The 23,643-nt window shown below is 42.0% G+C and overlaps 1 protein-coding gene across 2 annotated transcripts in view; it reads right to left on the bottom strand.

Moving 5' to 3' along the window:
• The window catches only part of LOC121514908 (sodium channel protein type 4 subunit alpha A-like), a 42,597-nt gene that overhangs the window by 1,685 nt on the left and 17,269 nt on the right, over nucleotides 1-23,643 (bottom strand). For both annotated transcript variants that reach the window (XM_041795332.1, XM_041795333.1), the window contains exons 16-21: nucleotides 20,056-20,340; nucleotides 19,843-19,896; nucleotides 16,482-16,617; nucleotides 16,246-16,340; nucleotides 2,202-2,472; nucleotides 1,581-2,110 (exon numbers count right to left, since the gene is read on the bottom strand). In XM_041795332.1, the coding sequence (XP_041651266.1) occupies nucleotides 1,581-2,110; nucleotides 2,202-2,472; nucleotides 16,246-16,340; nucleotides 16,482-16,617; nucleotides 19,843-19,896; nucleotides 20,056-20,340 (1,371 nt within the window). The remainder of the gene's footprint in view (nucleotides 1-1,580; nucleotides 2,111-2,201; nucleotides 2,473-16,245; nucleotides 16,341-16,481; nucleotides 16,618-19,842; nucleotides 19,897-20,055; nucleotides 20,341-23,643) is intronic.

Here is a 23,643-nt window from a genome sequence, read left to right as displayed (position 1 = left end):
CTGATCTGATCTAATCTAATCTAAACTAATCTGATCTAATCTAATCTTATTGAATCTAACCTGATTTGATCTAATCTGACCTAATCTAATCTGATCTAATCTAATCTAATTTAATCTAATCTAACCTGATCTAATCTAATCTGAATTTATCTGATCTAATCTAATCTGATATAATCTAATTCAATCTGACGTAATCTGGTTGAATCTAATCTAATCTGATCCAATCTAATCTGATTTTATCTGATCTGATCTTATCTGATCTGATCTAATCCTAACCTAAGTAAAGGGGGTTAAATCAGGATTACATCTGACTGACTGGACTACCTAGTGTGTAGCTATCTTAGCCCTGATTCTGAACCATTCCTAGTAATGTCTGACTGGACTACCTAGTGTGTAGCTATCTTAGCCCTGATTCTGAACCATTCCTAGTAATGACTGACTGGACTACCTAGTGTGTAGCTATCTTAGCCCTGATTCTGAATCATTCCTAGTAATGTCTGACTGGACTACCTAGTGTGTAGCTATCTTAGCCCTGATTCTGAATCATTCCTAGTAATGTCTGACTGGACTACCTAGTGTGTAGCTATCTTAGCCCTGATTCTGAACCATTCCTAGTAATGTCTGACTGGACTACCTAGTGTGTAGCTATCTTAGCCCTGATTCTGAATCATTCCTAGTAATGTCTGACTGGACTACCTAGTGTGTAGCTATCTTAGCCCTGATTCTGAACCATTCCTAGTAATGTCTGACTGGACTACCTAGTGTGTAGCTATCTTAGCCCTGATTCTGAACCATTCCTAGTAATGACTGACTGGACTACCTAGTGTGTAGCTATCTTAGCCCTGATTCTGAACCATTCCTAGTAATGTCTGACTGGACTACCTAGTGTGTAGCTATCTTAGCCCTGATTCTGAACCATTCCTAGTAATGACTGACTGGACTACCTAGTGTGTAGCTATCTTAGCCCTGATTCTGAATCATTCCTAGTAATGTCTGACTGGACTACCTAGTGTGTAGCTATCTTAGCCCTGATTCTGAATCATTCCTAGTAATGTCTGACTGGACTACCTAGTGTGTAGCTATCTTAGCCCTGATTCTGAATCATTCCTAGTAATGTCTGACTGGACTACCTAGTGTGTAGCTATCTTAGCCCTGATTCTGAACCATTCCTAGTAATGTCTGACTGGACTACCTAGTGTGTAGCTATCTTAGCCCTGATTCTGAATCATTCCTAGTAATGTCTGACTGGACTACCTAGTGTGTAGCTATCTTAGCCCTGATTCTGAACCATTCCTAGTAATGTCTGACTGGACTACCTAGTGTGTAGCTATCTTAGCCCTGATTCTGAACCATTCCTAGTAATGTCTGACTGGACTACCTAGTGTGTAGCTATCTTAGCCCTGATTCTGAACCATTCCTAGTAATGTCTGACTGGACTACCTAGTGTGTAGCTATCTTAGCCCTGATTCTGAATCATTCCTAGTAATGTCTGACTGGACTACCTAGTGTGTAGCTATCTTAGCCTTGATTCTGAATCATTCCTAGTAATGACTGACTGGACTACAGAGCAGAGTCTTGACCTTGGACTGGTCCGGTCTGCAGACTTCCAGGATGACGGCGATGTACAGGTGGATCAGCAGCAGTGACGACACCACGATGAAGGCGCAGAAGAAGGTGATTCCTAACAGAGGGTTGCCACAGTCACCTTTACCTGTCAGACCTGGGTTTTCCTTAAAGGGGTCACAGTCGGGGGGCTTGAGCATCATGGGTAGCAGCAGACCGACCCATCCTGAGGTGGTGGAGGTCATGAGCATGCAGATCAGACTGTTCCTGAACGTCTCAAAGTTCCACATGTCGTCGATGCCGGCCGATGGCTTTGCGTAGGCGAAGTTGAACATCCCAAAGATGGAGAAGCTGACGGTGACGACGAGGAGGATGAAGCTGATGTTGAAGAGGGCAGGAAGTGATAACAAAAAGGCCCAAAGAAACTTCCGGACCCTCTTGTTCCAGCGAATGAGGTGGACCACACGGGCGATACGAGCCATTCGGAGCAGTGGAACCATCCCAGGAGAGATGAAGTACTTTTCCATTAAGTCATAGAGGAACACACCTGAGGAGGAACAGAGCATCGGATTAAAGTCATGGAACACATCAGGAGAGAATCAGGATCAGTTTTACCGACCACTGAGACTGAGACTGACCTACGATGGAAACGATCAGAACCACGAAGTCCAAAATGTTCCAGCCGGAGAAGAAGTAGTGTCGTCCCAGAGCGGTGACCTTCAGGATGAACTCGACGAGGAAGATGAGGATGAAGATGAAGTGGAACCAGTACAGAATCTCCTCCTTCTCAAAGCTCTGGTCGAGGGTCTCCACCATGTAGGTCAACATGTTCAGCAAGATCAAGACCACCATGAAGACCTCGAACCAGATGTTGGTCACCAGGTCATAGAGCCAGGCCCGGCACTTCACCTGACAGAGCCACAGGATGGAACAGAGACCAGAACAGGGGTCAGACCAAAACCAGGGATTGGGGGTTTATTCCAAGTAATCTGTGGGATTATTTAAAACCACTCAAATATAATCTGAATGTCTAATCCAAGTAATCTTTGGGATTATTTAAAACCACTCAAATATAATCTGAATGTCTAATCCAAGTAATCTGTGGGATTATTTAAAACCACTCAAATATAATCTGAATGTCTAATCCAAGTAATCTGTGGGATTATTTAAAACCACTCAAATATAATCTGAACGTCTAATCCAAGTAATCTGTGGGATTATTTAAAACCACTCAAATATAATCTGAACGTCTAATCCAAGTAATCTGTGGGATTATTTAAAACCACTCAAATATAATCTGAATGTCTAAACCAAGTAATCTGTGGGATTATTTGAAACCACTCAAATATAATCTGAATGTCTAATCCAAGTAATCTTTGGGATTATTTAAAACCACTCAAATATAATCTGAATGTCTAATCCAAGTAATCTGTGGGATTATTTAAAACCACTCAAATATAATCTGAATGTCTAAACCAAGTAATCTGTGGGATTATTTGAAACCACTCAAATATAATCTGAACGTCTAATCCAAGTAATCTGTGGGATTATTTGAAACCACTCAAATATAATCTGAATGTCTAATCCAAGTAATCTGTGGGATTATTTAAAACCACTCAAATATAATCTGAACGTCTAATCCAAGTAATCTGTGGGATTATTTAAAACCACTCAAATATAATCTGAACGTCTAATCCAAGTAATCTGTGGGATTATTTAAAACCACTCAAATATAATCTGAACGTCTAATCCAAGTAATCTGTGGGATTATTTAAAACCACTCAAATATAATCTGAATGTCTAAACCAAGTAATCTGTGGGATTATTTGAAACCACTCAAATATAATCTGAATGTCTAATCCAAGTAATCTTTGGGATTATTTAAAACCACTCAAATATAATCTGAATGTCTAATCCAAGTAATCTGTGGGATTATTTAAAACCACTCAAATATAATCTGAATGTCTAAACCAAGTAATCTGTGGGATTATTTAAAACCACTCAAATATAATCTATGGTTTTACTGAGGAATTACTGTATATCTCTTTTTATGTTACCCCAGATTAACAGTGAGGACACTGCTGGATTAGGGTGAATCCCATTTCTACCCCTTCCTCTTGACCCTTGAAACAGAGTGGTAAGGGGTAGGGGGGAAAACATTCCCTAAGAAATGAGATGCCACTTGATTGCAGTGTAGTGATAGGAGTAGTCAATATGCCAAGCCTCTAGGCGGCGCCAAGGTAATGTTTACCCTGTGAGCTACTTATATTGTCAATACTAGATAATGCAGGTGAGTAGCAGAAGAAGACGACACTGGCTGTATGTGTTCAACAGACCCAAGTATCTTTCATGTTTTAAAGAAAAACATAACATGTAGTTCATCATCACACATGGCCGATAAACAGCTGCGTCATCGGAGGTGACTATAAAGCTTCGACCGTCTGGTTCATACTGCGTCGATCTTCTCCACTTATTTATACAATTAATAACCCTCGTTTACATGTGTGGACACCAAAAATACAATTATTGTCTTTTCTATCATCATTTTGCCAAAAATATCTTTTCAGTTATGCCCCTCCTTCATAGTCTGTTGTGCCATTTCGCGATGAAACGCAGTGCATGGAGGGGAAATTCATCATACCCCTCGGTTTCAAGTGTGGTCCTGAAAAATCTTTGTTTCAAGGACTCTGTAGCCCTTAGCCCTACCCCTCCATTCAAAAGAGGATTGGGACACCACTTCACCTGACGTGAACGTGCGAAACTAAGGGGTGGGGCTAAGGTAAGGGCTAAGAGGTAGAAATGGAAGTCACCCTTATTCTTTTCAGCTCTCTCTGAACACGGTCTGTCTCCTCACTTTGAGAATATTTGGTTTTACTCTGAGAGTTTTCAGGATAATCTCTAAAACTCCTGGATTTATCCCGTTTTATCTTTATTTATCCCCAGGTTTTTTCTGGAGGGTTGCCAGAGTTGATCTTGGATATTTTCTGGGTAATGCCTAATTAGGGCCTGAGCACCGAGTGGTGCGAGGACCTAAATGTAATTTCTCGGATTATTTTTATTTTTATTTGCCACCATCGCATGGACTTTTGAGGCCCTTAACATTTCTGAATTTGGGGGAAACTTTGCACATACATCCGGTCTCATGAAAATTTCAATATTTTTTGGGTCTCCAACATGAAAATTCAGAATTGCAAAAATAGCGCCCCCTTACAGTTTTCAAAGTTAAAGCCCCCTCCTTTGACTTTGTCCTAGATTCATCAAATTTTGTGTGCAGGTGCGGCTTGGGGAGATCTACAAAAAAGCCTCTTGGGCCCACACTCTATCTCCAACAGGAAATCCGCCATTTTGAATAAATAAGCAAAAACGGGGCTGTTTTTGGCCTTTTCCAGGGGTCATAACTGAACTAACTCGTCCAAGGGATTTCATCAGATCGACTTGTACTTCAGCACAGAGCTACATGAGACATGGATGATGAAAAGTTATTCAGGGTTTTCTCATTAGTCGAAAGGTGTGGCCATGGCGAGCCCTCAAATTTGCATATGTCTCTGGTAAACAGGAAGTAGTTTATTACTCAGCCGTGTATTGTCTGATTGGACTCATATTGCTCAGGTATATTGACGATCATGGCCTGCACCCATTTATATGGTCAGATTTTATTCAGATCAAAGCGCCACCTAGTGGTGACAGGAAATGTCAAGGTTTATGGTGCAAGTTACAGTTTAAAAACTATCCAAGATATCCACTTCAAATTTGTGTCAGGATGGACTAAAGAAGTGCATTTAGCTTTGTGAAAAATAAAATTGACTTTTCGTCAGAGGGCGTGGCCTCGGCAGGGCGACAAAGTCAAGAGTCGCCATTTTGTTTTACCAAAAATGTTTAAACAGTCATAACTCTAGTATACATGGTCATATCTGAGACAGATTTCATGTGCTTGGTAACAGTCCAGGCCAGAACACATCCATGCTGGAAATTTTGAAAATTTGTACAGCGCCACCCTCTGGCAACAGAAAGTCACTACTCCTGAATTCATGTCGCAGAACCTACATGGTTGGACAGATCATTCTGAAAATTGACTCAGGCTGTTCCCAAGGAGTTGGCCTTACACATAAACAATGGTCAAACATCTACGTTAAAGGGCGTGGCCATGGCGATTTTTTGTTTGCCATGAAAGAGGAAGTAGATTTTTCAAATGGTTATAAGACACCTAGAGCGATGAAACTGGCCAAAAAATCTCACTGGCATTCAAAGATGATTGATGTTCATTTTGTAGGTAGGCGTGGCCTATTGGCTCAATGGCACCCCCTAGAAGATTTCAAAAATTGGGCCCCCCAGCAGGTTTAACCCAGGCTTATGAATTTTGGTGTTTATATCAGGTCATCGTCAGACCTACAAAAAAACTATTTGGACCCATGCCAAAATCTCAACAGGAAGTCCACTAGCTTCATTGGATGAAACAGGAAGTAGAATTCTAAGGGGGTTGTGATATGTGCAGAGCAATAAAACTTGGCAAAAAAAAAATCTCATTGGCATTCTGAGATGATCGATGTTCATTTTGTAGGTGGGCGTGGCCTATTGGCCCCCTAGAAAACTTCAAAAATTCAGCCCCCCCAGCAGGTTTAACCTAGGATTGTCAAACTTGTGTGGGCAGATGCGTCATGTCAGGACGCACAAAAAATCCTCTTGGACCCATATCATAAGTCAAACAGGAAGTTGGCCATTTTGAATTTTTTTGTAAAACGAGGCATATTTTAGGAGTCGTATTTGAACAAACTCGTCCTAGGGCGTTCATCCAAACTACTTCATCTTTGGTGGAGAGCAAGGAGAGATGTCTTAGGTCAAAAGTTATTCGGGGTTTTCTCATTGGTTGAAAAGCGTGGCCATGGCGGCCCCTTAAATTGAAATGCTTCATCATGTGATTAAAGTGGCTGGTGCTCACTAAAAAATTTCCATTTATGACAAGATTGGCCAAATCCTGCTGAAATTAGCCCAGACCCATCCCTCAAGGTTGGTGTTACTCAGATTTGAAGGTCAAGAGTCCTTACCTAAAATGGATGTGGCAGTGACAACTTTTCATTTGTCATGTAACAGGAAGTAGAATTATCTAGTGCTTACAAAACCTGTAAAGCCATGAAACTTGACAGAAAAATACCCTGTTTTAAAAGGAGATGATTTATTGGATGAGTGTTGGTGGGCGTGGCTTTTTGGCTCAGTGGCGCCCCCTAATTTTTTTTGAAAATTCAGCCCCTGCAGCAGGTTTAACCTAGAACTTTGAAAATTCTTGAGCTTATACATCATGTTAAGATCTACAAAAAAGCCTCTTGGACCCATGTCGTAAAACAATCAGGAAGTCTGCCATTTTGATTTTTGTGGTCAAAATTCATGCAAATTGCAGACTTCACAATTTTCAAAATTCCTCATGAGGAATTCATCCAAACACCTTCATGTTAAGGATATTGTAAGAAGACATGTCAAAGTAAAAAATTTCATTGGAAGTTTTTCATTACTCAAAGGGGCGTGGCCATGGTGAATTTTTCTTTGCCATAAAAGGGAAGTAGAATTATCCTGGGCTTAGAAAACTTGTAGAGTCATGAAACCTGGCACCAAAATTCACAGTTGGAAGCTGAGATGACTGCCCTTTGTGTTTTGGGTGGGCATGGAATATTGGCTCATTTGCGCCCCCTACAATATTTAAAAAACAATCATCCCCAGCAGTGCATATTACTCAGGTGTTTGAAAATACTTAAGCATACCCGTCATCTCAGGACCTTTAAAGAAGCCTCTTGGACCCAGATTGTACAAAAACAAAAGCCAGTCTATTTTTGTCATTTTCCATGTTAAAGTGTTTAAATTTTGGTCCTCTCTTAATGGAACCAAAATTAAGGCTTTGCTGCCATCTTTTGATGACACACAGTACTGCAACACAATTAAGAACAGGGTCCAAACAGCAAACAACTCATTACAAAGTTTATATCTAATTATCCATGAATATAAGCTAAATCAACAAATTAAGATGAGATTTAAAAGCACTGAAGAAAATATTGAAACAAACTTGTACACATCAGTATCTCTGTATTTTATGCATCTATATCTGTTTATTTCACACATCTGCTGCCATAACAAAATATTGTTTAATATTGTTTAAAGGTCATGAAAAAGAAAGAAGGTAGGGGTGACTAAAGGAATGGAAAGAATATCATCAAAAATAAATGATTTAGAGAGAGAAACAGTCTGGATGTAAAACAATTAGGTTTATTATAAAGTTTTTGTACTCATGATCTTTTAGACTGTGATCAACAGTTCCATGTATGCAGAGACAATTCTGCATCCCATGTTTTATTCATGTCATCATATTCATCTAACCACTCGACAGCTTTAGGCTGCTTCAGATACAGGTCAGTAGATTCAGAGAGAGAGAACCACTAGATGGCAGCAAAGACCACGTTATTGTTCCTGTGCCTGATATTGTGAATGTAGGGGCACAGGGACTTGGACAGGGTCAAAATGCTGGGAAGACATTGGAGTATCACTTACAAGTGGATTTATTTGACTGGGACTCCCGTCAATTTAAAAAAAACATCAATGTTAGGATGAAATATATTGTTTTGATTGACAAAGGGGATTTTTGCTTAGTCTGTTTGCTGTTTTCTCAGTGAGTTTTGATCCTAGACTGACAAAAGAGATACTGCTGGAATCTGAGGAGTGTCTGCGTCATTTGAGGAGTCGTTTGTGTCACAGGCATGAAATATATGTTACTGAGGGTGCTTGGTTTGCAGGAAAGTACTGTTTGTATCTGTCTGTTTATCCATGAATATAATATAAGATAAACAGAGAGGAGATATCAAAGAATTGAGGAAAATAATGAAACAAACTTGTACACATCTGTACCTCTGTATTTTCTCCTCTGTCTTTCACACTAATGATTGCAACAGTCTGAAAACGGTTAATGCTTTCAGCCACTCAGTCGTTTTTCTCCTGTGGAGTGAGCGTGAACAAGAGGAAGAGGGAGTGAGGCTGCAAGCATGCAAAAGAGAAAGAGAGAGAGAGAGAGAGAGAGCAACTGAGCCAAGCAGAGCAGAAAGAGGAACTGTGAAGCTGACAATCCAGTGATTTGTTCATTTTTTGGAGTTCAAAATTTTCAGGGCTCATACCTCATGCTCATGTGGTTTTACTGCCAAAGAAAAAGCAAGCTCTGGAAATTGATGAGGAGGATCTCCCTCTGTTTCTGTCAAACTGTGAGTGTTGCAAAACCCACAAACCCCATGGGAGCAACGCACCTTGTTGCTGGCACCCAACAGTTGCCACATGTCCGTGGTCGGGACACATCCCGCCGTGCAACGGGTGGCGAAGGCCCATCATCACTTTACTTTATTCTTGAGTTTATCCTGGGTTTATTCTGTAGTTTATCCTGGGTTTATTCTTGAGTTTATCCTGGGTTTATTCTTGAGTTTATCCTGGGTTTATTCTTGAGTTTACCCTGGGTTTATTCTTGAGTTTACCCTGGGTTTATTCTTGAGTTTATCCTGGGTTTATTCTTGAGTTTATCCTGGGTTTATTCTTGAGTTTATCCTGGGTTTATTCTTGAGTTTACCCTGGGTTTATTCTTGAGTTTACCCTGGGTTTATTCTTGAGTTTATCCTGGGTTTATTCTTGAGTTTATCCTGGGTTTATTCTTGAGTTTATCCTGGGTTTATTCTTGAGTTTACCCTGGGTTTATTCTTAAGTTTATCCTGGGTTTATTCTTGAGTTTACCCTGGGTTTATTCTTGAGTTTATCCTGGGTTTATTCTTTAGTTTATCCTGGGTTTATTCTTGAGTTTACCCTGGGTTTATTCTTGAGTTTACCCTGGGTTTATTGTTGAGTTTACCCTGGGTTTATTCTTGAGTTTATCCTGGATTTAATCTTGAGTTTATCCTGGGTTTATTCTTGAGTTTATCCTGGGTTTATTCTTTAGTTTATCCTGGGTTTATTCTTGAGTTTTTCCTGGGTTTATTGTTGAGTTTACCCTGGGTTTATTCTTGAGTTTATCCTGCGTTTAATCTTGAGTTTATCCTGGGTTTATTCTTGAGTTTATCCTGGGTTTATTCTTGAGTTTGCCTTGGGTTTATTCTTGAGTTTATCCTGGGTTTATTCTTGAGTTTACCCTGGGTTTATTCTTGAGTTTATCCTGGGTTTATTCTTGAGTTTATCCTGGGTTTATTCTTGAGTTTATCCTGGGTTTATTCTTGAGTTTATTCTGGGTTTATTCTTGAGTTTATCCTGGGTTTATTCTTGAGTTTATCCTGGGTTTATTCTTAAGTTTATCCTGGGTTTATTCTTGAGTTTATCCTGGGTTTATTCTTGAGTTTATCCTGGGTTTATTCTTGAGTTTACCCTCGGTTTATTCTTAAGTTTTTCCGGGGTTTATTGTTGAGTTTACCCTGGGTTTTTTCTTGAGTTTATCCTGGGTTTAATCTTGAGTTTATCCTGGGTTTATTCTTGAGTTTATCCTGGGTTTATTCTTTAGTTTATCCTGGGTTTATTGTTGAGTTTACCCTGGGTTTATTGTTGAGTTTACCCTGGGTGTATTCTTGAGTTTATCCTGGGTTTAATCTTGAGTTTATCCTGGGTTTATTCTTGAGTTTGCCCTGGGTTTATTCTTGAGTTTATCCTGGGTTTATTCTTGAGTTTACCCTAGGTTTATTCTTGAGTTTATCCTGGGTTTATTCTTGAGTTTATCCTGGGTTTATTCTTGAGTTTATCCTGGGTTTATTCTTGAGTTTACCCTGGGTTTATTCTTGAGTTTACCCTGGTTTAAATCTTGAGTTTATCCTGGGTTTATTCTTGAGTTTACCCTGGGTTTATTCTTGAGTTTTTCCTGGGTTTATTCTTGAGTTTACCCTAGGTTTATTCTTGAGTTTATCCTGGGTTTATTCTTGAGTTTACCCTGGGTTTATTCTTGAGTTTATCCTGGGTTTATTCTTGAGTTTATCCTGGGTTTATTCTTGAGTTTATCCTGGGTTTATTCTTGAGTTTTTCCTGGGTTTATTCTTGAGTTTATCCTGGGTTTATTCTTGAGTTTATCCTGGGTTTAATCTTGAGTTTACCCTGGGTTTATTCTTGAGTTTATCCTGGGTTTATTCTTGAGTTTATCCTGGGTTTATTCTTGAGTTTATCCTGGGTTTAATCTTGAGTTTATCCTGGGTTTATTCTTGAGTTTATCCTGGGTTTATTCTTGAGTTTACCCTGGGTTTATTCTTGAGTTTACCCTGGGTTTATTCTTGAGTTTATCCTGGGTTTATTCCTGAGTTTATCCTGGGTTTATTCTTGAGTTTATCCTGGGTTTATTCTTGAGTTTATCCTGGGTTTATTCTTGAGTTTATCCTGGGTTTAATCTTGAGTTTATCCTGGGTTTATTCTTGAGTTTATCCTGGGTTTATTCTTGAGTTTACCCTGGGTTTATTCTTGAGTTTACCCTGGGTTAAATCTTGAGTTTATCCTGGGTTTATTCCTGAGTTTATCCTGGGTTTATTCTTGAGTTTATCCTGGGTTTATTCTTGAGTTTACCCTGGGTTTATTCTTGAGTTTACCCTGGGTTAAATCTTGAGTTTATCCTTGGTTTATTCTTGAGTTTATCCTGGGTTTATTCTTGAGTTTATCCTGGGTTTATTCTTGAGTTTACCCTGGGTTTATTCTTGAGTTTATCCTGGGTTTATTCTTGAGTTTATCCTGGGTTTATTCTTGAGTTTATCCTGGGTTTATTCTTGAGTTTATCCTGGGTTTATTCTTGAGTTTACCCTGGGTTTATTCTTGAGTTTATCCTGGGTTTATTCTTGAGTTTATCCTGGGTTTATTCTTGAGTTTACCCTGGGTTTATTCCTGAGTTTATCCTGGGTTTATTCTTGAGTTTATCCTGGGTTTATTCTTGAGTTTACCCTGGGTTTATTCTTGAGTTTACCCTGGTTTAAATCTTGAGTTTATCCTGGGTTTATTCTTGAGTTTACCCTGGGTTTATTGTTGAGTTTTTCCTGGGTTTATTCTTGAGTTTACCCTAGGTTTATTCTTGAGTTTATCCTGGGTTTATTCTTGAGTTTACCCTGGGTTTATTCTTGAGTTTATCCTGGGTTTATTCTTGAGTTTATCCTGGGTTTATTCTTGAGTTTATCCTGGGTTTATTCTTGAGTTTTTCCTGGGTTTATTCTTGAGTTTATCCTGGGTTTATTCTTGAGTTTACCCTGGGTTTAATCTTGAGTTTACCCTGGGTTTATTCTTGAGTTTATCCTGGGTTTAATCTTGAGTTTATCCTGGGTTTATTCTTGAGTTTATCCTGGGTTTATTCCTGAGTTTATCCTGGGTTTATTCTTGAGTTTACCCTGGGTTAAATCTTGAGTTTATCCTGGGTTTATTCCTGAGTTTATCCTGGGTTTATTCTTGAGTTTATCCTGGGTTTATTCTTGAGTTTACCCTGGGTTTATTCTTGAGTTTACCCTGGGTTAAATCTTGAGTTTATCCTGGGTTTATTCTTGAGTTTATCCTGGGTTTATTCTTGAGTTTATCCTGGGTTTATTCTTGAGTTTATCCTGGGTTTAATCTTGAGTTTACCCTGGGTTTATTCTTGAGTTTATCCTGGGTTTATTCTTGAGTTTACCCTAGGTTTATTCTTGAGTTTATCCTGGGTTTATTCTTGAGTTTACCCTAGGTTTATTCTTGAGTTTGTCCTGGGTTTATTCTTGAGTTTATCCTGGGTTTATTCTTGAGTTTACCCTAGGTTTATTCTTGAGTTTGTCCTGGGTTTATTCTTGAGTTTACCCTGGGTTTATTCTTGAGTTTATCCTGGGTTTATTCTTGAGTTTACCCTGGGTTTATTCTTGAGTTTACCCTAGGTTTATTCTTGAGTTTATCCTGGGTTTATTCTTGAGTTTATCCTGGGTTTATTCTTGAGTTTATCCTGGGTTTATTCTTGAGTTTATCCTGGGTTTACTCTTGAGTTTATCCTGGGTTTATTCTTGAGTTTACCCTGGGTTTATTCCTGAGTTTATCCTGGGTTTATTCTTGAGTTTATCCTGGGTTTTTTCTTGAGTTTACCCTGGGTTTATTCTTGAGTTTACCTTGGGTTAAATCTTGAGTTTATCCTGGGTTTATTCTTGAGTTTATCCTGGGTTTATTCTTGAGTTTATCCTGGGTTTATTCTTGAGTTTACCCTGGGTTTATTCCTGAGTTTATCCTGGGTTTATTCTTGAGTTTATCCTGGGTTTATTCTTGAGTTTACCCTGGGTTTATTCTTGAGTTTACCCTGGGTTAAATCTTGAGTTTATCCTGGGTTTATTCTTGAGTTTATCCTGGGTTTATTCTTGAGTTTACCCTGGTTTATTCTTGAGTTTATCCTGGGTTTATTCTTGAGTTTATCCTGGGTTTATTCTTGAGTTTACCCTGGGTTTAATCTTGAGTTTTTCCTGGGTTTAATCTTGAGTTTATCCTGGGTTTATTCTTGAGTTTATCCTGGGTTTATTCTTTAGTTTATCCTGGGTTTATTCTTTAGTTTATCCTGGGTTTATTCTTGAGTTTATCCTGGGTTTATTCTTTAGTTTATCCTGGGTTTATTCTTGAGTTTTTCCTGGGTTTATTCTTGAGTTTATCCTGGGTTTATTCTTGAGTTTATCCTGGGTTTATTCTTGAGTTTATCCTGGGTTTATTCTTTAGTTTATCCTGGGTTTATTCTTGAGTTTATCCTGGGTTTAATCTTGAGTTTATCCTGGGTTTATTCTTTAGTTTATCCTGGGTTTAATCTTGAGTTTATCCTGGGTTTATTCTTGAGTTTATCCTGGGTTTATTCTTGAGTTTATCCTGGGTTTATTCTTGAGTTTATCCTGGGTTTAATCTTGAGTTTATCCTGGGTTTATTCTTGAGTTTATCCTGGGTTTATTCTTTAGTTTATCCTGGGTTTATTCTTGAGTTTATCCTGGGTTTATTCTTTAGTTTATCCTGGGTTTATTCTTGAGTTTATCCTGGGTTTAATCTTGAGTTTATCCTGGGTTTAATCTTGAGTTTATCCTGGGTTTATTCTTGAGTTTATCCTGGGTTTAATCTTGAGTTTATCCTGGGTTTAATCTTGAGTTTATCCTGGGTTTAATCTTGAGTTTATCCTGGGTTTATTCTTGAGTTTATCCTGGGTTAATTCTGGAGTTTATCCTGGGTTTATTCTTGAGTTTATCCTGGGTTTATTGTTGAGTTTACCCTGGGTTTATTCTTGAGTTTATCCTGGGTTTATTCTTTAGTTTATCCTGGGTTTATTCTTTAGTTTATCCTGGGTTTTTTCTTGAGTTCATCCTGGGTTTATTCTTGAGTTTATCCTGGGTTTATTCTTGAGTTTATCCTGGGTTTATTCTTGAGTTTATCCTGGGTTTATTCTTGAGTTTATCCTGGGTTTATTCTTTAGTTTATCCTGGGTTTATTCTTTAGTTTATCCTGGGTTTATTCTTGAGTTTATCCTGGGTTTATTCTTTAGTTTATCCTGGGTTTAATCTTGAGTTTATCCTGGGTTTATTCTTGAGTTTATCCTGGGTTTATTCTTGAGTTTATCCTGGGTTTATTCTTGAGTTTATCCTGGGTTTATTCTTGAGTTTATCCTGGGTTTATTCTTGAGTTTATCCTGGGTTTATTCTTTAGTTTATCCTGGGTTTATTCTTGAGTTTATCCTGGGTTTATTCTTGAGTTTATCCTGGGTTTATTCTTGAGTTTATCCTGGGTTTATTCTTGAGTTTATCCTGGGTTTAATCTTGAGTTTATCCTGGGTTTATTCTTGAGTTTATCCTGGGTTTAATCTTGAGTTTATCCTGGGTTCATTCTTGAGTTTATCCTGGGTTTATTCTTTAGTCTATCCTGGGTTTATTCCTGAGTTTATCCTGGGTTTATTCTTTAGTTTATCCTGGGTTTATTCTTGAGTTTATCCTGGGTTTATTCTTGAGTTTACCCTGAGTTTAATCTTGAGTTTATCCTGGGTTTAATCTTGAGTTTATCCTGGGTTTATTCTTTAGTTTATCCTGGGTTTAATCTTGAGTTTATTCTGGGTTTATTCTTTAGTTTATCATGGGTTCATTCTTTAGTTTATCCTGGGTTTATTCTTGAGTTTATCCTGGGTTTATTCTTGAGTTTATCCTGGGTTTATTCTTGAGTTTTTCTTGGGTTTAATCTTGAGTTTATCCTGGGTTTATTCTTGACACATAAATATCCGGTGCACAAGGCCACTTCCTCTTTGGCAATCTCCTCACCTGGCGGTCACGCAGGCAGCACGGCTGGTTGGCAGCAGAGATTACGCACCATCTTCACTAAACGATTGATTCTAACGTAGACAGTCAGCGGTGAGTGTTGTTTCTTGAGTTATTTCTGTAATATGTTCTAAGTTGATTTAAAACTCCCGCTAAGTGCCTTTGTTCCTCTGTGGGACTTGCAGAGATTTGTCTGCCAAACCTCATTTAGAAAACCGCTAATTTAAGCTGCGTGCGGCTGCACGCCGTTTGTCTTTGACTTATTTGTATGTATATTTGTTAAATTACTTGATATGTAAAAAGTAGATCGGCTTTGCCGAAATGTTGGAAGTAATGCGCTGAAAAATGAGAACTTTATTTTTTAAGTGAAATGCTTAATGAGAGTGATTAATTTGTATATTGGTTAAAGTGTTTTCTCTCGTAATGAGAGTTGGATGTGAAGCGCAGATTTTGTGATGAAGACTTTGAATTAATGTCGAGTTGTACAACAAATGTTTGATAAAGAATAGTAATGGTTTGTATTTTACTGACCCCTTTTTAGGGCAGGTTTTTTGTTGCCCCTTCCTGTCCCTGGATTGGATTCGTCGAAAGACTGGCGAGCTACCCAAGAAACCCCGCCCCCCCTCCTTTCCCAAAGAAGACTACCAGGGTTAGGGTAGGAACACAGACTCTGGAACAGAATGAACTGAACCGATTTAAGGTCAATTTAAAGAAAGAACAGAACTTTAATTTTTTTGTATTTTTTTAAAGGCCTCCCTTCATTATTATTGATTGATTGTTTGAATTTGTTTGTGTTTATTATTTGGGAAAAAAATATTATTTATCAATACACTTACTTTAAACTTAACTTCTGTTTTTGTTGTATTATTCACACACTCTGGGCTTCCTTTGAGACGAACCAAAGTTTTCTGAATTACCTAATTTTTCCACTATTTATTATTTCAATTATTATAATTTACTTTAATCTGAGTTAACATATTCAAAATTTTACATTATCCTGGGCGTTTTCCTCACTTTATCCTGGGTTTATCCTCAGTTTATCCTGGGTTTATTCATCACTTTATCCTGGGTTTATCCTCACTTTATCCTGGGCGTTTTCCTCACTTTATCCTGGGTTTATCCTCAGTTTATCCTGGGTTTATTCATCACTTTATCCTGGGTTTATCCTCAGTTTATCCTGGGTTTATCCTCACTTTATCCTGGGTTTATTCATCACTTTATCCTGGGTTTATCCTCAGTTTATCCTGGGTTTATTCATCACTTTATCCTGGGTTTATCCTCAGTTTATCCTGGGTTTATTCATCACTTTATCCTGGGTTTATCCTCAGATGTTTCTTGGGTTGACCTTAGGTTTATTTTATTTTGGGGATCATTTGGTTGATCCTGGTTGTAATCAAAAGGTCAAAGTTCAGCTAAATGAATAATCCAGGTTTGAACTCACCTGAGGTCGAGGAGGTTTCTGTTGTTTTCTGCTGAGGTTATTTCTCACAGCTTCAAAAAGTTTCTGCTGATGTTCAGACATGAACAAGTGCTGACCTTCAGGGACGAGCGAGGGAGACGGAGAGAGAGAGAGAGATTAGCGGGCCATCATCTCTGAACAGAGAAAACTAAAGTGATGGAGAACCTGCAGGTCCCTCAGCTCTCAGAAACATTAAAGAAGGTGATGATTGAACAAACCGGGCCGTTCTTGAGCCTGGAGGCCATTGATGAGGAGTCTGATGAAGAAGATGAAGGCGAGGAGAGTGCCGATGAAGATGAGCTCAAAGTACATGTACATATTAACGTTGTACTCGTAGACTGGTTGATCCTCAACCTGGACACACACAGACCCCATATCAAGAACCAGTACCAGTAAAAGACCAGTGGTCCAAGTACCAGTTAAACACAAGTAGTCCATGACCTGGTTTCAAACATCTCTGACCTGGGTTCTACTGTCTCTGATCTGGTTTCCATTATCTCTGACCTGGTCTCCACTATCTCTGACCTGGTCTCCACTGTCTCTGACCTGGTCTCCACTGTCTCTGACCTAGTCTCTTCTGTCTCTGACCTGGTTTCCATGATCTCTGACCTGGTCTCTACTGTCTCTGACCTGGTTTCCATGGTCTCTGACCTGGTCTCTACTGTCTCTGACCTGGTCTCTACTGTCTCTGACCTGGTTTCTACTGTCTCTGATCTGGTTTCCATTATCTCTGACCTGGTCTCCACTGTCTCTGACCTGGTCTCCACTGTCTCTGACCTAGTCTCTTATGTCTCTGACCTGGTTTCCATGGTCTCTGACCTGGTCTCTACTGTCTCTGACCTGGTCTCTACTGTCGCTGACCTGGTTTCTACTGTCTCTGATCTGGTTTCCATTATCTCTGACCTGGTCTCCACTATCTCTGACCTGGTCTCCACTGTCTCTGACCTGGTTTCCATGGTCTCTGACCTAGTCTCTTCTGTCTCTGACCTGGTTTCCATGGTCTCTGACCTGGTCTCTACTGTCTCTGACCTGGTTTCCATGGTCTCTGACCTGGTCTCTACTGTCTCTGACCTGGTCTCCACTGTCTCTGACCTAGTCTCTTGTGTCTCTGACCTGGTTTTCATGGTCTCTGACCTGGTCTCTACTGTCTCTGACCTGGTCTCTACTGTCGCTGACCTGGTTTCTTCTGTCTCTAATCTCGTTTCCATTATCTCTGACCTGGTCTCCACTATCTCTGACCTGGTCTCCACTGTCTCTGACCTGGTCTCCACTGTCTCTGACCTAGTCTCTTCTGTCTCTGACCTGGTTTCCATGGTCTCTGACCTGGTCTCTACTGTCTCTGACCTGGTTTCCATGGTCTCTGACCTGGTCTCTACTGTCTCTGACCTGGTCTCTACTGTCTCTGACCTGGTTTCTACTGTCTCTGATCTGGTTTCCATTATCTCTGACCTGGTCTCCACTGTCTCTGACCTGGTCTCCACTGTCTCTGACCTAGTCTCTTGTGTCTCTGACCTGGTTTCCATGGTCTCTGACCTGGTCTCTACTGTCTCTGACCTGGTCTCTACTGTCTCTGACCTGGTCTCTACTGTCTCTGACCTGGTCTCTACTGTCTCTGACCTGGTCTCTACTGTTTCTGACCTGGTCTCTACTGTCTCTGACCTGGTCTCTACTGTCTCTGACCTGGTTTCTACTGTCTCTGACCTGGTCTCTACTGTCTCTGACCTGGTCTCTACTGTCTCTGACCTGGTTTCCATGGTCTCTGACCTGGTCTCTACTGTCTCTGACCTGGTTTCTACTGTCTCTGACCTGGTCTCTACTGTCTCTGACCTGGTCTCTACTGTCTCTGACCTGGTTTCTATGGTCTCTGACCTGGTTTCTGACCTGGTTTCTACTGTCTCTGACCTGGTTTCTACAGTCTCTGACCTGGTCTCTACTGTCTCTGACCCGGTTTCTATGGTCTCTGACCTGGTTTCTATGGTCTCTGACCTGGTTTCTGACCTGGTTTCTACTGTTTCTGACCTGGTGTCTACTGTCTCTGACCCGGTTTCTATGGTCTCTGACCTGGTTTCTACTGTTTCTGACCTGGTGCCTACTGTCTCTGACCTGGTTTCTATGGTCTCTGACCCGGTTTCTATCGTCTCTGACCTGGTTTCTACTGTTTCTGACCTGGTGTCTACTGTCTCTGACCCGGTTTCTATGGTCTCTGACCCGGTTTCTATGGTCTCTGACCCGGTTTCTATGGTCTCTGACCTGGTTTCTATGGTCTCTGACCCGGTTTCTATGTTTCTGACCTGGTTTCTATGGTCTCTGACCTGGTTTCTATGGTCTCTGACCCGGTTTCTATGTTTCTGACCTGGTTTCTATGGTCTCTGACCCGGTTTCTATCGTCTCTGACCTGGTTTCTACTGTTTTTGACCTGGTGTCTACTGTCTCTGACCCGGTTTCTATGGTCTCTGACCCGGTTTCTATGGTCTCTGACCCGGTTTCTATGGTCTCTGACCTGGTTTCTATGGTCTCTGACCCGGTTTCTATGTTTCTGACCTGGTGTCTACTGTCTCTGACCCGGTTTCTATGGTCTCTGACCTGGTTTCTACTGTTTCTGACCTGGTGCCTACTGTCTCTGACCCGGTTTCTATGGTCTCTGACACGGTTTCTATGGTCTCTGACCTGGTTTCTATGGTCTCTGACCCGGTTTCTATCGTCTCTGACCTGGTTTCTACTGTTTCTGACCTGGTGTCTACTGTCTCTGACCCGGTTTCTATGGTCTCTGACCTGGTTTCTATGGTCTCTGACCTGGTTTCTATGGTCTCTGACCTGGTCTCTACTGTCTCTGACCTGGTCTCTACTGTTTCTGACCTGGTGTCTACTGTCTCTGACCCGGTTTCTATGGTCTCTGACCTGGTTTCTATGGTCTCTGACCTGGTCTCCTCTGTCTCTGACCTGGTCTCTACTGTCTCTGACCTGGTCTCTTCTGTCTCTGACCTGGTTTCTACTGTCTCTGACCTGGTCTCTTCTGTCTCTGACCTGGTTTCTATGGTCTCTGACCTGGTCTCTTCTGTCTCTGACCTGGTTTCTATGGTCTCTGACCTGGTTTCTTTGGTCTCTGACCTGGTTTCTATGGTCTCTGACCTGGTTTCTTTGGTCTCTGACCTGGTTTCTATGGTCTCTGACCTGGTTTCTTTGGTCTCTGACCTGGTTTCTATGGTCTCTGACCTGGTTTCTATGGTCTCTGACCTGGTTTCTATGGTCTCTGACCTGGTTTCTTTGGTCTCTGACCTGGTTTCTATGGTCTCTGACCTGGTTTCTATGGTCTCTGACCTGGTTTCTATGGTCTCTGACCTGGTTTCTATGGTCTCTGACCTAGTCTCTACCGTCGCTGTCCTTACTTCCAGGGCACATTGATGTCGTTTTCTAAAGTAAGAGCGTTTAACTTCCTGTACTTCAGTTATTTATATGACCAGCCTCTAAAGGGAAGTCATTGCTGCAGACATCACTTCCTGGTCTTCTCTCACATGATTCATATAAAAACGCCCCTTTTAACAGAACCAGAACCAGTGAAGGAACAGGAGGTGGTCTTACCCACTTGGAGTCCACAGCAGCATACACGATGTCAAACCAGTCAGTGGACATCGTCTGTCAGAGAGGAAGAGGAGGGTCATCAGACAGCCAGGGTTAAGAAGACAGAACCAACATCATTCATTAAGGACTGAACGCTGAAATCAGCAGTAGATGTTTGAAATCAAAGAGTGGGATCATTCTACATCCTGATTGGCCGATCCTGTTCAGACTCACCGTGACCAGTAGTGACAGATATCCATTCCCCACACTGTCAAAGTTCATGGGGATGTTCTTCCAGCGGACCTCAGAGAAGTTTAGATTTATCAGCTCCACACACTCGGACTTATTGTTCACCACATCAGCATGGAAATGCTCCTCCGACGTCTCATTGAAACAGTAATAGAACCTCCCTGCAAACATATTCACGCCCATAATGCTGAAGACCAGCAAGACGGTAAGAATCACCGAGAGAGCGTTAAAGAGAGCGGGCAGGGATCGGACCAGAGTCTGCATGACCACCTGATCGGACAGAGAGAGAGGGACGGGTTAGACATGAGACCAATGGACAAAATCGCCGTCATGGTAATTAGGGTATGCAGAGATTCCCTCCGTCAAAGCACCAAACTAACAGATCAGCTGATTTTCTGTTGGGTTCTTTCTGGCTCAGAATCCTGTCACTTTTACAGATCTGGATCATGAATCTCAGCTCAGTATTGAGACTATCCTCCATCTTTCACTGCCGACACATCTCTTCATTTGGTTTCAGTTCACTGTTATTATATCTTTGAACATATCATGACCGCAAATCAAATCCACCTCTAAGATGGACCCCTGTCTCTACTGTCTCTGACCTGGTCTCTACTGTCTCTGACCTGGTCTCTACTGTCTCTGACCTGGTCTCTACTGTCTCTGACCTGGTCTCTACTGTCTCTGACGTGGTCTCTCCCATCCCTGACCTGGTCTCTCCTGTCTCTGACCTGGTCTTTATGGTCTCAGACCTGATCTCTTTGGTCTCTGACCTGGTCTCTTTGGTCTCTGACCTGGTCTCTACTGTCTCTGACCCATCTCTGATGGTCTCAGACCTGGTCTCCATGGTCTCAGACCTGGTCTCCATGGTCTCAGACCTGGTCTCCATGGTCTCAGACCTGATCTCTTTGATCTCTGACCTGGTCTCTATGGTCTCTGACCTGGTCTCTCCTGTCTCTGACCTGGTCTCTTTGGTCTCTGACCTGGTCTCTATGGTCCCTGGCCTGGTCTCTACTGTCTCTGACCTGGTGTCTACTGTCTCTGACCTGGTCTCTTTGGTCCCTGACCTGGTCTCTATGGTCTCAAACCTGGTCTCTATGGTCTCAGACCTGGTTTCTATGGTCTCTGACCTGGTCTCTATAGTGTCTGAACTGGTTTCTACTGTCTCTGACCTGGTCTCTCCCATCTCTGACCCATCTCTGATGGTCTCAGACCTGGTCTCCATGGTCTCAGACCTGGTTTCCATGGTCTCAGACCTGGTCTCCATGGTCTCAGACCTGATCTCTTTGATCTCTGACCTGGTCTCTTTGGTCTCTGACCTGGTCTCTACTGTCTCTGACCTGGTCTCTTTGGTCTCTGACCTGGTCTCTACTTTCTATGACCTGGTCTCTTTGGTCTCTGACCTGGTCTCTTTGGTCTCTGACCTGGTCTCTTTGGTCTCTGACCTGGTCTCTATGGTCTCAGACCTGGTTTCTATGGTCTCTGACCTGGTCTCTACTGTCTCTGACCTGGTCTCTACTGTCTCTGACCTGGTTTCTATGGTCTCTGACCTGGTGTCTACTGTCTCTGACCTGGTCTCTATGGTCTCAGACCTGGTCTCTATGGTCTCAGACCTGGTTTCTATGGTCTCTGATCTGGTCTCTATGGTCTCTGATCTGGTCTCTATGGTCTCTGACCTGGTCTCTACTGTCTCTGACCTGGTCTCTTCCATCTCTGACCTGGTCTTTATGGTCTCTGACCCTGTCTCTTTGGTCTCTGACCTGGTGTCTACTGTCTCTGACCTGGTCTCTACTGTCTCTGACCTGGTCTCTATGGTCTCTGACCTGGTCTCTATGGTCTCTGATCTGGTCTCTATGGTCTCTGACCTGGTCTCTACTGTCTCTGACCTGGTCTCTATTGTCTCTGACCTGGTCTCTATGGTCTCAGACCTGGTCTCCATGGTCTCAGACCTGGTCTCTCTTGTCTCTGACCTGGTCTCTACTGTCTCTGACCTGGTCTCTATGGTCTCAGACCTGGACTCCATGGTCTCTGACCTGGTCTCTATGGTCTCTGACCTGGTCTCTATGGTCTCTGACCTGGTCTCTATTGTCTCTGACCTGGTCTCTATGGTCTCTGACCTGGTCTCTACTGTCTCTGACCTGGTCTCTACTGTCTCTGACCTGGTCTCTATGGTCTCTGACCTGGTCTCTATGGTCTCTGACCTGGTCTCTACTGTCTCTGACCTGGTCTCTATTGTCTCTGACCTGGTCTCTATGGTCTCTGACCTGGTCTCTATGGTCTCTGACCTGGTGTCTACTGTCTCTGACCTGGTGTCTACTGTCTCTGACCTGGTCTCTTTGGTCTCTGACCTGGTCTCTATGGTCTCAGACCTGGTCTCTATGGTCTCAGACCTGGTCTCCATGGTCTCTGACCTGGTCTCTATGGTCTCTGACCTGGTTTCTATGGTTTCTGACCTGGTCTCTATTGTCTCAGACCTGGTTTCTACTGTCTCTGACCTGGTCTCCACTGTCTCTGACCTGGTCTCTACTGTCTCTGACCTGGTCTCTATTGTCTCTGACCTGGTCTCTGTGGTCTCAGACCTGGTCTCTATGGTCTCAGACCTGGTCTCTTTGGTCTCTGACCTGGTCTCTACTGTCTCTGACCTGGTCTCTATGGTCTCAGACCTGGTCTCTTTGGTCTCAGACCTGGTTTCTATGGTCTCTGACCTGGTCTCTACTGTCTCTGACCTGGTCTCTATGGTCTCTGACCTGGTGTCTACTGTCTCTGACCTGGTGTCTACTGTCTCTGACCTGGTCTCTTTGGTCTCTGACCTGGTCTCTATGGTCTCAGACCTGGTCTCTATGGTCTCAGACCTGGTCTCCATGGTCTCTGACCTGGTCTCTATGGTCTCTGACCTGGTTTCTATGGTTTCTGACCTGGTCTCTATTGTCTCAGACCTAGTTTCTACTGTCTCTGACCTGGTCTCCACTGTCTCTGACCTGGTCTCTACTGTCTCTGACCTGGTCTCTATTGTCTCTGACCTGGTCTCTATGGTCTCAGACCTGGTTTCTATGGTCTCTGACCTGGTCTCTACTGTCTCAAATCTGGTCTCTATGGTCTCTTACCTGTTCTCTATGGTCTCTGACCTGTTCTCTACTGTCTCAGGCTTGGTCTCTCCCATCTCTGACCTGGTCTCTATGGTCTCTGACCTGGTTTCTTTGGTCTCTGCCCTGGTCTCTATGGTCTCAGACCTGGTTTTTTCTACTGTCTCTGACCTGGTCTCTACTGTCTCTGACCTGGTCTCTACTGTCTCTGACCTGGTTTCTATGGTCTCTGACCTGGTCTCTATGGTCTCTGACCTGGTCTCTACTGTCTCTGACCTGGTCTCTTCTGTCTCTGACCTGGTCTCTTTGGTCTCTGACCTGGTCTCTATTGTCTCTGACCTGGTCTCTACTGTCTCTGACCTGGTCTCTACTGTCTCTGACCTGGTTTCTATGGTCTCTGACCTGGTGTCTACTGTCTCTGACCTGGTTTCTATGGTCTCAGACCTGGTCTCTATGGTCTCAGACCGGGTTTCTATGGTCTCTGACCTGGTCT

This window comes from Cheilinus undulatus, linkage group 9 (assembly GCF_018320785.1).
Source record: "Cheilinus undulatus linkage group 9, ASM1832078v1, whole genome shotgun sequence".
Lineage (NCBI taxonomy): Eukaryota > Metazoa > Chordata > Actinopteri > Labriformes > Labridae > Cheilinus > Cheilinus undulatus.
This window is presented reverse-complemented; position numbering and strand designations above follow the sequence as displayed.